General features: G+C 39.7%; 1 protein-coding gene across 2 annotated transcripts in view; it reads right to left on the bottom strand.

The window, feature by feature from the left end:
• dtnbp1a (dystrobrevin binding protein 1a) overlaps positions 1-16,195 on the bottom strand; it is a 198,718-nt gene that overhangs the window by 24,827 nt on the left and 157,696 nt on the right. For both annotated transcript variants that reach the window (XM_060850123.1, XM_060850124.1), the window contains exon 8: positions 360-515. In XM_060850123.1, the coding sequence (XP_060706106.1) occupies positions 360-515 (156 nt within the window). The remainder of the gene's footprint in view (positions 1-359; positions 516-16,195) is intronic.

Here is a 16,195-nt window from a genome sequence, read left to right as displayed (position 1 = left end):
CTCACAGTCAACTTCTTTTCAGCTGATAAGTGTGGCAAATCTTCTAAGTCCCAATCGCTGAGCAGTATAGACGTTACTAAAAGGGATACATTAGCTGAATGGAGCGTCTTTTCCTGCTCTTTACTTTGACGTGCTGTTCACCGAGTCTCAAATTATTTTTTGGTGACCGTTTGAGATCCTCCAAATCTTACCCTTGTTACGAGACACACATATATGTTTCAAACAATGGAATATCTTGTGCCTCAAATGCCACAATTTTCCAGTTTATACAGTGCAAATAGGTACAAAATAGATTTTATCACAAGTCATGAAATAATGTAAAACCTTGCCTCAAATAGCGAAATAATTTAAAAACTTGCCTCGTCTCTGTGCTATCTGCAAGTGTCCTGTAGATAGGTATTGCTCCAGATCCTGTTGAAAGGCTTCTTCAAAAAATTTTTGCCGCTCTTTCAGTTTCAGCTGTTGTGTGTTCTCCATATCTCGCACCTTCTGAGCATGTTCACTGTCCAACTCAGCTGGAATAGAAAAATCAATCTTTGATATAAACTATATGAATCAGAATGAGAGTCCAAGTCACATAGATCTATCCCCAACCACATACAACCTGCAAGAATAAAAAATGATGTAAAACAGGAGTTGCAACCCTGTGTGACTCAATGCTCAAAGATACGAGCAATAATCAAATAACAAACTGCTCTTAGATGTCCACAGGATTCTATATGGTCTAGGACCTCCAGCCAATAAATATAATGCAGCATAACATGATCTATTAGAGAAGCACTATGCAATCCAGCACTATTTTTTTTACTGTCACTCAGGACTTTTTGTGCGAACCTTAAGTGCAAACCAACAATAAAAGCTAGTTGCCTCCCTATACAGCTTCAGTAAATGCAGATGATGTGCATTTGAAACCGTTTTGCATCAAAATGAGATTTATAGTAAACCACGACTGTCTGATTATGTATGTGAATCATTGATTCAAAATTAAAAAGGTGCTACAACAACGTAAGCTGGATCAAAGCATATTTTTTCCAATTTACTACTTGCATGCAGAAGGAAGAACGTGTTGGCTGGAGTGTTCAATTAACCCATTCGCAAAAAAAAAAATAATTTTGAAGTACAGTCTGTACCGCCATAATAAGGTGTTTCTTCAACGCGAATTGGCTTTAACGTGATTCCGGCTGTGATACTTTAAGTGGCACAGCTATTGTGCGATTTTCTTATAAAACAAGATCGCACAAGAACAGAACTATTACAATATATCAGAACTGATTGTAGATTGATCTGCCTAATTGTAAAATGACAGCTCTATAGTTTGTAAAGAATGTCACTTTACTGTGCCTTTGTAAACAGAATTGTAAAGAAAATGAATGGACTGTGACATCAGAATTTGTCATTAATAGAGAGCTCTAGTTGATAAAATGCAGACTGGGCTTGAACAGCCATGCTAAGATTGTGTCTACTTTTATTTTCTCCAAATTCACTAGATGGACATAGTTTTGTCTCTCAATAAGCATGGTTTAAAACATCCAAATTTTCTGCAGCTGTTTTTACTCCAAGGCATAACTCACAATAGGAAATAATTGATCATGTAACTATGTCTGTTTCTGAAATTCTTTCATTTTTCTGGTCTTTCTGTACATTTTACATTCTTTTATATGGACATATATTACAAGGTCTCAGGTCCTTTATTTTGAAGTATTTCGATGCTTCCATGTTCGACTCATTATGTTTTTCTCCCAACTCTTACCCCCTTCCCACATACTTCTTTACATTTTCAATATTTTCTTAGCCCATTTTTCTCTACCTCCACTTCCCTTTATATTACAATTCATTTTCCATTGTTGAGATTACACTGACGTGATACATTCATGCTGATCTGATTAACAATTAGTTGCTACTGTTTGATCTGTCAAGGACCCTTGGCTGCCTCATTCCTTCCATACAGTTTACTCCCAAACCAGTGCTTTTTGAACTGGATCTTGCATTCCGGTATTCCAATTTCTTTTAGCGCAGATGCTGAGAGGACTGAAGTTGTTTTCAAATACAACTCAATCTCTTGCTCTAGTTACCATCTGAGGCTGAATCATGCTGTGTGTAACCTCTTGTCTTATTTGATAGTAACATGATCATCCAACCAAATTCCCTTTCCATCATTAAGACTGCCTAACTTCTGTTTTAAAACATTACTCAACTCACGCTGTCACTAACCAGTTGCGAATGGTATAATCATTTTTTTTTAACCTCTAGATTTGACTGTTTCACTGTCAGTAAGCTAGAGATCATCCAGAATTCTGTTGTCTGTAACCTAACTTGTGTTAAGTCACATTCACTAACATCCTTGTGCTCATCGACTAAGGTTAACTTGCAATAAATATTGTCCAGCTCTTGTCTGAAAGGGGGACATACTGGATTTGAAATGTTAACTTTGTTTGTCTCTCCACAGATGCTGCCAGACTTGCTAAGTTTCTCTAGCATCTACAGGATTTTATCAGGTTAGCTTGCAGTCTGGCCAGAGCTGATTGTCAAATGCTTATCCTTACTTTTAAATCCTTGGTAGTCTTACCTCTCCTCACCTTTGCAATCTCCTCTGGCGCCATAAGCCTTTGGGAGATTTCCAAGTCTCTTCAAGTTTGGCCCTGGGTGCAACCCTGATTTTAATCACTCCACTCCAGGCGATTGTGTTTCAAAGATCTAGATCTTAGACTCTGGAATTTCCTCATTAAATTTTGCTGAATTTCTATATCGCTCTTTCCTCTTTCAGATACTCATTAAAAATGACGTCATCAACCAAGCTTATGACAAAGTGTCTTTTTTATGTGGGTCAGTATCTAATTTTGCTGGAATTCTTCAAGATGTGGGCGGCACGGTGGCACAGTGTTTAGCACTGCTGCCTCACAGCGCGAGAGACACGAGTTCAATTCCCGACTCAGGCGACTGACTGTGTGGAGTTTGCACGTTCTCACCGGGTGCTCCGGTTTCCTCCCACAGTCCAAAGATGTGCGGGTCAGGTGAATTGGCCATGCTAAATTGTCCATAGTGTTAGGTAAGGGGTAAATGTAGGGGTATGGTGGGTTGCACTTCGGCTGGTCGGTGTGGATTTGTTGGGCCAAAGGGCCTGTTTCCACACTGTAAGTACTCTAATCTAAGATGTTTTACTACATTGATGCTATATAAGCACAGTCCATTTCTTCTGACATTTGACTCACTAATATATTATCCATTGCTGGGCATTCATAAAAATGATGTCCACATATTATAATAGCAACAAAGACCTCATATCCAAGTCATCAATTAGAACATAGTATTGAGCTAACATTCAGCTATTTACCTACCATAGCTCCATATCATAAGAACATTAGACTGAGGAGTTTGCGAGGCAGCTCCATCAGTTGGCTGTACCATTCGATAAAATCATGGCCAACCTTCTATATCATTCCACTTTCATGTCCAATCTCCATAATTTCAGGATCTTTTAGTGTCCCTTCCAATCAACGTCACCTTTGCTATGAAGCGTTCACAGCCATTTAGGACAGAATATTTCAGAGCCACCACCCTCTGAGTGAAAATGTTTATTATTACAATAATCTAGTTTATGAGGTCTTTAACTTAAAATGATCTGTTTAAAGTCTGCCTGACAGCAAGCCTGAACACATTGACTGTTAGAGCTTAAAGGTAGCCTAGATTGCTTAAGCTATAAGCAAGTACAAGGTGATTACAGTGGGAAATAACTATTATGATCTCAGCTGGTGTTATTAGTGGACAAGACAATCCAGACTAAAATTTGGCTTGATAGATCATATTTCTTTTGTTTTTAATGAGGTGGTTTTTCACTGAAACATAAACACACAATGCTGCAGATTTATTTTCAAGAATAAAGCACAACTTTATCATGCAAAAGTAAAGATAAAATAGAGCATGCCAAGCTATTTACATGAGACAGGTTACAGATTTTAAAACACATTCCAATTAGTCCCACCAGGACTCTCCTTTCTAGTACTCTCACCAGAGAGAGAGTTCTCTTCTCTATTATATCTATAGGATTTAATTTAATGGTAGCTTCAATTTCTGGTCTTGAGATTCTAATAAGCTCTTGAGTATTCACACAATGGAGCATAGACTTGTCTCACTTCAAAATAACTCCTCAAAGTTTTAACCAAACACTTCTGGTCTAGAACTTTCAAATTATTATCCTTCCACTGAGGCAACTTATTTCTTAGCAGTCGTATACATCCAGCTACAGCTAGGACTTCCACAAACAAAAACCAAAAAGGGTTTTCCGAACCATGACACTGCCCCAAAACTTAAGAAAATAACAATTTCAGATGTTCCTAAGTCATTGAAGGCCTGTTTACCCTGTTTGTAAAACTCAGCCAATGAAAACTAACCTAATTACTTGACAGAGATGACACTCTCCCATGCTGCTTTTAAAAGAAATCACCATGGTTGCAGAAATACATTCAAGTTAATCATTAAACACCTTCTTACGCACCCAGATCTATAATCCCATGTGCCACTCTTTCTAAGTTGAAACTCTAAAATAAGTTATATTAAAATTATATAATCTCACACCTTACAACACACAACAGCAGAATATTTGTGTTAAGTGGATGGATCATAATCTCCGAAGTCCCAGAAAAATTGAGATTGTTGGGGCTGTAAACTAGTGTGCTTTAAACTGTCCACTTGCTTCTGAGTTAAAAGAGAATTGGCATATCAAACATAGTTAAACCAGAATTTCAACTTGGATATAAGGCCCAAGTAATTCATGTTACTATGGAGATTTGGTGCGAGAAGGGAAGCGTTTCTGAGAAGTTCTTGAAAACTTAGATACAGTTACATCATCAGGATCTAGGAGTGGGATGGGCAGCTATTGGCAGCAAAATGATGTGGTTTGCTATGCAGGAATGTAAATGGGAGTTTAGTGAAAAATATCAGAAGTTAAAAGGTTGATTTGACATACATACAACGAAACAAAGAATTGTGGTAAGCCAGAGGACTGAGAAAGTTTTCAAAGTCAACACAAGATAACCAAAGGACTCCCATTGCCCAAAGATGTGCAAGCCAGATAGACTGGCCACATTAAATTGCACCATAGTGACCAGGAATGTGCAGGATGGTGATTTAGCCACAGTAAATGCGGGGATACAGGGATAGAATAGGGGTATGGGATTGCGAGAGATATTCTTTGGGGGTTAGGTGGGCCAAATGGCCTCTTGCTGCACTGCAGGGATTCTGTTAAGAATCCTTGGTCCAAATGTAACATCCAGTTAATAAAGGTAAGGAGACAAAGAGACAGTCACTATATGCTGTTCTGAACTAGAGGCAGCTCTGAAGAAAGTCACCAGATTTAAAAGTTAACTCTGCTATCTCTCCACAGATGCTGCAAAACCTGCTGAGCTTCTCCAACAATTTCTGTTTCCGATTTCTAGCATCCACAGTTCTTTGGATTTTTGTAAAGCTATAAGCTAATTAGCTTAACACCTTTGATTGGAAAAATATTAAAGTTTATTGTAAGGAATGTAATAACAAAGCATTTAGAAATACATAATGAAGCAGAAATCAGCATGGCTTCATGCCTGACAAATTTGTCAGAATTCTTTGAGAAGGTAACAAGCAGGATAGATAAAGAGGAACCAGTAGACCAACATAGTTGGATTTCTAAAAAGCATTTGAAAAATTACTGCACATCAAGGCTATTTTAAAGAGCCCATGATGTGGTGTTGGCATATTAACATTAATACAGGATTGGCTCACGAATAGAAGACCGCTGGAAGAAAAGGGGTTGCACTCAAAATGGCAACCTGTAACATAGGAATTAGTGCTAGGGGCACAATTATTTACAGTATATAGTAATGTGTTGGATGAAAAAATTGAATGTATTATCTTCAAGCTTGTGGATGCTACAAATTAGGTGAGAAGGTAAGTAGTGAGGTTGACAGTGCACAGGAGCAATACAGACAGGTTCAGTGAGTGGGCAGATGGAGTGTAAGATTATTTAAATGGGGAAAGACTGCAGCAAGACACAGTAGAGAGGGGTTTAGGATATATGGGTGCATGAATCACAAAAAGCTATCATCCAAGTTCAGAGGATAACTTATCTAAGATACACTGGCATTGCAGGTCGTCCACAGAAGGATTACTAAGTTGATCCTGAGTATGGAAGGATTTTCTTATGAGGAGGGTTGAGTCGGTTGGGCCTAAACTCAATGAAGTTTAGAAGTACGAGGCGACCTTATTGAAACATATAAATTCTTAGGGGGCTTGACAGGGTAGCTGTAGAAAAGTTGTTGCCCCTTGTGGGACAATCTAGGATCAGAAGACACTTCTCAGAATCAAGGGTTTCCCATGTAGACAAAGGTGAGGAAGAATTTCTTCAGACAGTAGTGCATCTGTGGAATATTTGTTAACCACAGAGAGCTTTTGGATAGTAATGATCATGGTTTTGAAGGCGTTGTGTGAGGAGCCTTGGAGAATTGCTGTAATGCATCTTGTAGAAAGAATACTGCTACTACTAACCATCAGAGGTAAAAAGGCTGACTATCTATAGATCTGGTGCCAATGAAGCAGGCAGCTTTGTCATGGATTCTACGCACTAAAATACTTAAATCCCTCTGCATCTCAAAGTTCTGCAGCCATTCTCTATTTAAGTAATAGTCTCCTTTCTCATTCTTCCAGCAACATTTTCCCACACATTTTGATTCTTCCTGTTTTGGCCCTCATCAATATTTTCTCAATTGAATTGCTTCCTTTAATATATTTAAATATTTATCCTGTTATAAAGTATATGTAACCAATGTATTATTAATAAAAAAGTTATGCTTAAAAGACAATTTGTTTTTTTGCCAAGAAGTACACGCTTACATGCAGGACTGACTATTTGTAAAGTGATCTTTTCCCCTAATGTGTTTACAATGGATGCCCAAACTTGCAGAGATACAAAGTGACAGGACGTTTGGTTCAAAAGATCCATGCAGCAGTGTTTATTGCCCACATGAGTCTTCGCCTATCTTTTTGTTTCTTTTTCCAGGTGTTAGCACTGCTGCCTCACAACACCAGAGACCCGGTTTCGATTCCAGCCTTGGACGACTGACTGGGTGGAGTTTAAACATTCTCCCTATGTCTGTGTGGGTTTCCTTCAGGTGCTCTGGTTTCCTACCACAATCCAAAGACGTGCAGGTCAGGTGAGCTGGCCAAGCTAAATCGCCCCTAGTGTGTAGGGGCCTGTACGTTAGTTGCATTAGTCAGGGAAAATGTAGAATAATAGGGTAGGGTAATGGATCTGGGTGGATACTCTTTGGAGGGTCGGTGTAGACTTGTTGGGCCGAGGCACCTGTTTCTACACTATTGGAATTCTAATTCTAATTCTAAGCTAGTATCCCATTAACTGCTTTTATGTTATTTGATTCAACTGCACCTTCAATGGGTGAGTTCCACTTTTAATTTGTGAATTAAATAATGGACAAAAACTCTTGGCTTTGCTGGTCACGCTTTCAAGGGCTCCCAGTCAGAAACACCTAAAATCTAAACCAAAGAGAAGTCTGAAATGAAGAAGTGCAGATTCCTGTCAATGGCTTAACTAAAACCTGGTACAAATTGGACTGACTATTCAATGGTAAAAGCACATTATTTAAGAAAAGTTAAACATTAAAACAGTTGCTCTTAGCATGCAAACCCTTCAATTATAGCAAACTATTTATTGAATATTGCAATGTTTTTACCTCAACCACCTTGACTAAAGTACACCACTTCACCTGACATTTAAAAACATGGGAGGAGAGGCTTCCATTACTGTCGAATTGCGGTTTGAGAAAGTGAGTGAACTGATTTATTTGGGCAGCTACTGATCCCAAGACACTACACGTGTACTGTCTCCCACCCGCCCTCCTCTAACCAAACAAAAAGACTCAGAGGTGTGTTGATAAGATAAGGCTTTTCTATTTCTTCTGTATCACGTGATTGGTTAAAAATTACTTTCTTTTTTAATTTATCTATGGATTGGTTATTTTAAAAAGACCATCACAGAGAAGTATTAAAAATTGTTTAAGTCAAATTTGTATAAGCAATACAGTAAATAACTAAGTAGAGATGGCTGGGCAGGTGATGTGCTGTAGCTGTATGATATGGGAGCTGGCTGATCCCATTGTGAGCTGCAGTGTCCACATCTACAGCAAGTGTTGGTTGCTGGAGGAACTCCGGCTCAGAGTTGATGATTTGGAATCTGAGCTTCAAACACTGTGGCACATCCGGGAGGGGGAAGAGTTACCTGGACACTGTTTCAGGAGGCAGTCACACCTGGTGGTTACGTAATTCAAGTTAAGTCAGTGATCAGGGACAGCAAAATGTGATTGCAAGGGAGGCCGGAAGGGGGATCCTGAGTTTAGGAGTGGAAGAACCACAGCTTTTGACGTTATCCAACAGATAGGAGATACTTGCTCCCTGTGTGGATGAGGAAAAGGGCTGCAGGGAGATTGAGCCAACTGACCATGGCACCATGGTACAAAAGGCCATTCAAAAGATGGGGTGGGGGAGCAAAAAGACAAGTGGTAGTTATAGGGAATTCTATAATTAGGGAGATAGATAGAATCCTTTGCAAGCTGGATTGGGAGCCCCGCATGGTGTATTGCCTGCCCAGAGCCAGAGTGCAGGACATCTCTGACCGGCTTGAAAAGGACATTGGATTGGGAGGGGGAGGATCCAATTATTGTGGTCCACATTGGGACTAACAACACAGGCAGTGCTAGGATGGAGGACCTGTTTTGGGGTTATCAAGCATGAGGAATGAAATTAAGGAACAGGTCTTCGGGGGTTATAATCTCCAGATTACTGCCCGGAGCACATGCAAATAGGTTTATGGATAATAAAATTAGTGAAGTAAACACGTGGTTAAGGGAATGGTGTGGGAAAGAGGGGTTCCATTTCATGGGGCAGTGGCATCAGTTTTTGAATTGGGGGATCTATAGCAATGGGATTGTCTCCACCTGAACTGATCTGGAACCAGTGTTCTAGCGAAAAGGATAAATAGGGTGGTCACTTGTACTTTAAACTAGTGAGTCGGGTGGGGGGGGGGAAAATCGACAGGAAGTATGATGGTAAATTATAAGGTAAGCAGCAGGTATATGTGCACAAGGGTTTAAGTTCAAGGCAGACTATGAAAGAAGTAAAGAGGAAGGATAACTCAGGAGATATTATTAGAGATGTTTAAATTGAGGGTAAGAAAGCTAGCATAAAGGCACTTTACCTGAGTGCTCGTAGCATTCATAACAAGGTTGATGAGTTAACAGCACAAATCATCGTGAATGATTATTATTTAATAGCCATTACAGAGACATATTTACAGGATGGTCACGACTGGGAGTTCAACATTCAGGAGTATCAGATTATTCATAAGGACAACAGGAAGATAATGGAGGTGGTGTAGCTCTAATATTCAAAGACAACACCAGGGTAGTGCTGAGAGATGATGTAAGTTCTATGAAAAATAAGTTTGAATCCATTTGGGTGGAAGTTAGAAATTCTAAGAAATCACTGATAGGCATAGTCTATAGGCCACCAAATAATAACATCTCATTGGGGTGGGCAATAAACAAAGAAAAAACTAATGCCTGTAAAAATGGTATGGCAATTATCATCAGGAATTTAATCTATATGTAGATTGGTCAAACCAGCTCAGTCAGGGTAGTCTTGAGGATGAGTTTGTGGAGTGTATCCATGATAGTTTTCTTGAACAGTATGTAATGGAACCAACGAAGGATCAATCTATCCTAGATCTGGTTCTGTGTAATGAGATAGGAATAATTAATGACCTCATAGTTAGGGATCCTCTTGAAAGGAGTGATCACAGGATGGCTGAATTTACAATACAGATGGATAGTGTGAAGATAAAATCCAATACCAGGGTCCTGTGCTTAAACAAGGGAGACTACAATAGGACAAGGGATGATTTAATTAAAGTAGACTGGAAAATTTGTTTTTATGATGAGACAGTTGATGAGCAGTGGAGGACTTTCAAAGCAATTTTTCAAAGTGCTCAATCAGAGTAAGTTCTGGCATCAACTTTTTACCAAATCAGAGAAAAGCAAGAATAGATCTGACAGATTTCTTCAAAGCCTCACTGAATTGAAGTTGGAAAGGAAACATCTGCCTGTTTGCAAAGTAAGTAATTAACATTTGTGTAGTAATTCATTTTCACCTGTCAGATATTGGTTTATATTGACGTATTGTGGTGCATTTAGTAGCTTGGCTGCCTCAGCGTCAGAAGCTCTAGGTTTGAATTCCACACCAGGAATTAATGACCAAGGGAATGGTGTGTTCATAGTATGTCCAAAAGATCGATTATCAACATGGAAATCATGCCAATGGCAAATGTAGGAGTGGCAGAGACTTATCATCTGCCATGTGCTGGAATGAAATTTGGAGCATTCACTGTCATTGTGTAGCACTTGACTATAACCTGCTTCTAAAAATGCATGTACCCACACAAACTTGAACTCCCTGAGTTATAACACACGAATACCAAATTTCAGTTAACATGCCAGGGAGCCAATGAAATCCACTCTTCCAAATCATGTGAGGATCAAGAGAATGGTGAGAGAGAGTGATGGTAGGGCTGATCAGGGATAGTGGAGGGAACTTGTGCCTAGAGTCAGAGAAGGTAGGGGAGGTCCTTAACGAATACTTTGCTTCAGTATTCTGTAGAGAAGGGGACCTTGTTTATTGTGAGGACAGCATGACACAGGCTGATATGCTCAAACAGGTTGGTGTTAAGAAGCAGGATGTGCTGGAAATTTTGAAAACCTGAGGATAGATAAGTCTCCTGGGCCAAACGGAATATACCAAAAGTTACTACGGGAAGCAAGGGAGAAGATTGCTGCATCTTTGACAATCAGTGCATCTTCACTGTCCACTGGAGTAGCATCAGATGATTGGAGAGTGGCAAATGTTAATCCCTTGTTCAAGAAAGGGCTTACAGATAACCCTGAGAATTACAGACCAGTCAGTCTTATGTCAGTGGTGAGCAAATTATTGGAGAGGATTCTGAGAGACAGGGTTTATGATTATTTGGAAAAGCAGAGCTTTATCAGAGATAGTCCAAATGGCTTTGAGAGGAGCAGGTCATGCCTCACGAGCCTTACTGAATTCTTTAAATGGCGTTGAAAAACATATTGATGAAGATAGAGCAGAAAATGTGGTGTATATGATTTTAGCAGGGCTCCCCATGGTGGGCTCATTTAGAAAGTAAGGAGGCATGGGATACAATGAAATTTGGCTATCTGGATCCAGAAATGGCTAACCCATAGAAGACAGTAGTAAATACACAGTATTCAGCCCAGAGCTCAGTGAACAGTGGTTTTCTGCAGGGATCTGTTCTGGGATGTCTGCTCTTTGTGATTTTTATATATGACTTGAATAAGGAAGTGGAAGGGTGGATTAGTAAGTGGATAGTATGGAGGGCTGTTGTAAGTTCCAATGGGACATTTAAAGGATGCAGAGCTGAGCTGATAAGTAGCAGTTGAGTTCAACCTGGAAAAGTGTGAAGTGAATCATTTTGGAAGGTGAATTTGAATGCAGATTACAGGGTTAAAGGCAGGATTCTTGGCAGTGTGGAGGAAAGAAGGATCTTGAGGTGCATGTCCATACATCCCTCAAAGCTGCTACCCAAGTTGATAGAGTTGTTAAGATGGCGTATGGTGTGTTGGGTTTCATTAGCAGGGGATTGAGTTTAAGAGTTGTAAAGTTATGCTGCAGCTGTATAAAGCTCTGATTGGACCACAATTGGAATAACGTGTTCAGTTCTGGTTGGCTCATTATAGGAAGTTTTAGAGAGGGCGCACAGGATATTTATCCAGAATGCAGCCTAGACTGGAGGGCATGCCTTATTAAGAAAGGTTTAGGGAGCCACAGCTTTCTCATTGGAGCAAAGAAGGAAGAGAGGTGACTCGAGAGAGGTGTATAAGATGATGAGGGGAATGGATAGAGTGGATAGCCAGAGACTTTTTTCCAGGGTGGAAGTGGCTATCACGAGGGAACATAATCTTAAGGTGACTGGAGGAAGGTGTAGGGGAGATGTCAAAGTTAGGTTCATTAAACAGAGTGATGGGTGCGTGGAATGCCCTGCCAGCAGTGGGAGTAGTCAGATACATTACGTACATTTAAGCGACTCATAGATAGCCACATGGATGATAGTAAAATGAAAGGTATGTAAGTTAGTTGACCTTAGAGTAGGATAAAAGGTCAGCACAACATTGAGGTCCAAAGGGCCTGGACTGTTCTATGTTCTATTGTACTTCTTTTCAGTCAAGGCATTGATTCCTATTGCCAAGGAATCTTGTGTTTTAGGAAATGAATTAATCATCTGGATAGATGTAGGACAATGATTTTATGAACTTTGATTCTGAACTCTGAAAATTTTATTAAGTTTTTTTTATAAAGTAAAGACTGCTGCCTAAATTGGAGTTATATCTTTTAAAAAAAGCATAGATAAAAGTAGTAAAGGTAACATTTACTATTGACAGAATCATTGATGGCTACATTATGTTCATACAAATTATATGCCAAATTTTGGGTAATAATATTGTAAATTATTTATATAAATGAACTAACCTGTATTTGTTCTAAATTTTTGAGAAGTTGAGAGTTTCAGATGTATGTAGTTTTACGTATCAGGGTGGAAAGTTACATCCTCATTTCATGTGGTATGCACTGCTCTTCGATCTTATCCATTTATTGAGCTGCCCTTAGCTGTTACTCTGCTTTTCACTCTCAGCATTTCTTTGTGTTTTTGAACTGTGCTTCCTTTCTGGATAGGTTTTAATATTCTGAAGGTTAAAGCTTGTCAACTCTCATTCAGTTTTATTTATTGCAATCTGAAGCACATGCATACTGAAATCTACTATCAGTACATAGCTGTTCTTTCTAATTTATATTTACTTCAGGCATGATTTTTTTGGATGGCTGAATTTCCTGCTCTCCAGCTGAAGAACCGTTGAAACTCTGCCTACCATGACAGTGCTACTACTAGTTAATCCTCCAAGGACTGTTGATTGGCTGTTCATGGCTTTCTTGCTCCTTACTTGGGTATAAGTCCCTTCTTGGAGAGCTGCCAGACAATGGCCCCAGGAACATCACGGAGAGTTCTGATGAAGAGGCTAAAAATTGGGAGGTTAAGGAGGGAACAGTTTAAGTGGAGAGGAATGCCAATATTGGCGGCAATCCCAGTTTAGAAACCAGTCTCCATACATCATCGTCCTGCTTGAAGTCCAAGGAGGGTCACGTAGTGCTTTCCCCCTTTCCCTGAAAATTAAGGCCAGCAGGATGCAGCCCTTAAATTGCTAATAAAAATTGTCCCTTTCTGGGCCTCATTTGGGCGAGGGCAGGTATATCTCGCTAAGCCTTTCCTGCCCTCACTTTATTAATCTGCAATTGTTGAGGGCTGGCAGCAGGGCCACCCAGGGAATGTTAACGCTCACCTCCCGTCTGCAAGCCCACAGACAAAACCTCTAAAATTCTGCCCTATAATGGAAAAAACAAAACAACGCAATAATTTACATAGCACATTTCAGCCTTAAATGTCCAAAAAGTACTGTACAATCAATTAAATTATTTTGAAATATATTCACAGTCATCACATAGCATGTGGGAGCCACTTTGAGCACAGCACAGCTGATCTACTTTTATCCCTAAGTGCACTAGTCCTCATCCAAATAGTAGCAGGGCCTGGAGTCATAGCTTATGCCCAAAACGTTGATTCTCCTGCTCCTCAAATGCTGCCTGACCTGTTGTGCTTTTCCAGCACCACACTCTCGACTGGAGCCATAGAGAAAAGCAAGGAATAAGTTCATGCTTTAAACCTCAGAGAGATAAGGAAGAAGTGATCAGAGACAAAGCATTGGGGGAGGTAATGCAGAGTTTGAATATTTATGACCAGTTTTGTTTCTTCAGGCTAGGGTAGAGGGAAATCAGCAGCACAGAACAAAGTTAGAACATTGTGAGGGAGCAGAAACAGAGGTATGAATTTTGCCAATGGTAGTGTATAATGTTAATCACCTTATCCTGTACTTACAATCTCTTAATCAAATTGTCCATAGTATTCAGGGATGTGCGCGTTAGGTGGATTAGTCAGGGGTAAATATAGAATAATAAGGTAGGGGAATGGATTTGGGTGGGTTACTCTTCGGAGGGTCGGTGTGGACTTGTTGGGCCAAATGGTCTGTTTCTACATTGTAGGGATTCTATGATTTTAAAAGATGTAATCTGCCATGGGTGACTAAGGAAACAAGGGAGGCTATCAAATTAAAAGAGAAGGCATACAAAATGACTAAAAACAACATGAAACTAGAAGATTGGGAAAACTTTAAAGGTCAATAGAGAGCCACAAAAAGAGCTATAAAGAAAAGAAAGATAGAACATGAGAAAATAAAACTAGCACAAAATATAAAGACATAGCAAACGTTTCTATAAATATATAAGATGAAAAAGAGTAGCTAAAGTAAATGTTGATCCTTTAGAGGATTTTGAGTCGATCATTAAAGTGGAGGACACTAATAACATACCAGTAATTGACAAAGAGCCAAAGGTAGGTGAGCACCTGGAAGCCATCATTATCATGGAAGAGGTAGTGTTGGGCAAGCTAATGCAACTAAGGATAGATAAGTCTCCTGACCCAGATGGAATGCATCCCAAGGTACTAAAAGAGATGGCAGGAGAAATAGCAAGTGTTCTGGTGGTAATTTTCCAAAATTCACTAGAGTCTGGGGCAGTTCCAGCAGATTGGAAAACAGCAAATGTGATGCCAAATGTTTAAAAAGAAAGGTAGACAAAAGATGGGAAATTACTGACTGGTTAGTTTTATCTTTATAGTGGGGAAGATGCTGGAGTCTATTATCAAGGAAGAAATAGCAGGGCATCTTGACAGAAATAGCCCCGTTCGGCAGATGCAGCATGTGTTCATGAAGGGCAGGTCATGCTTAACAAATCTTTTGGAATTCTATGAAGACATTACGAGCAAGGTGGACAACGGGGACCCAGTGGATGTGATGTACCTAGATTTCCAAAAGGCCTTCAAACAAGGTGCCACACAAGAGACTGCTGCACAAGATAAGGATGCATGATGTTACAAGTAAAGTATTAGCATGGATAGAAGATTGGTTGACTAACAGGAAAGAAAGAGTGGGGATAAATGAGTATTATTCTGCCTGGCATTCCGTGACAAGTGGTATGCACCTGGGATCGTTTTGGGACCGCAATTATTTACAATTTATATACATGATTTGGAGTTGGGGACCACGTGTAGGGTGTCAAAGTTTGCAGATGACACTAAGATGAATGGCAGAGCGAAGTGTGCAGAGGTCTGTGAAACTTTGCAGAGGAACATAGATACATTGAGTGAGTGGGCAAAGATCTGACAGATGGAATACAATGAAATAAATATGAAGTCATATATTTTGGTCAGAGAAACAGTAAAAAGGATTATTACTTGAATGGTAAAAAGTTGCAGCATGCTGCTATGCATAGGGACCGGAGTATCCTTGTGCATGAATCACAAAGGGTTGGTCTGCAGGTGCAACTAGTAATTAAGAAGGCAAATGGAACTTTGTCCTTCACTGCAAAAGGGTTAAAGAGTTTAAAAGCAGAAAGGTTATGTTGCAGCTGTAGAAGGTGCTGGTGAGGCCACACCTGGAGTACTGTGTGCAGTTTTGGTCTCCTTACTTGAGAAAGGATATGCTGGCAATGGAGGAGGCGCTGAGGTGGTTCCGGAGTTGAGGGGGTTGGCTTATGAGAAGAGATTCAGTAGACTCTGTTTATATTCAATGGAATTCAGAAGAATGATTGGGGATCTTCTAGAAACATACTTAAACCTTCATAATTTTTAAAGATAGAAGTAGAGAGGATGTTTCCAAAGGCAGATAAAGCTAGAACATGAGGCCATATCCTCAAGATTAGAGGGAGCAGATTTAGGACTGAAATGAGAAGGAACGTCTTCACTCAGAGGCTTGTTAATCTAAGGACTTCCTCACCCAGTGAAGTAGTTGATGCTACTTCAGTAAACATTTTTAAAGCTAAGGTAGTTTTTTTTAATCAATAAGGGAATTAAAGGATATGGTGAGAGCGCAGTAAGTGCATCTGAGACCATGAAAAGATCAGCCATGTTCTAATTGAGTGGCGAAGCAGGCTCGAAGGGCTGGATGACCTATTC

The sequence above is a fragment of the Hemiscyllium ocellatum genome, chromosome 34 (assembly GCF_020745735.1).
Source record: "Hemiscyllium ocellatum isolate sHemOce1 chromosome 34, sHemOce1.pat.X.cur, whole genome shotgun sequence".
NCBI lineage: Eukaryota > Metazoa > Chordata > Chondrichthyes > Orectolobiformes > Hemiscylliidae > Hemiscyllium > Hemiscyllium ocellatum.
This window is presented reverse-complemented; position numbering and strand designations above follow the sequence as displayed.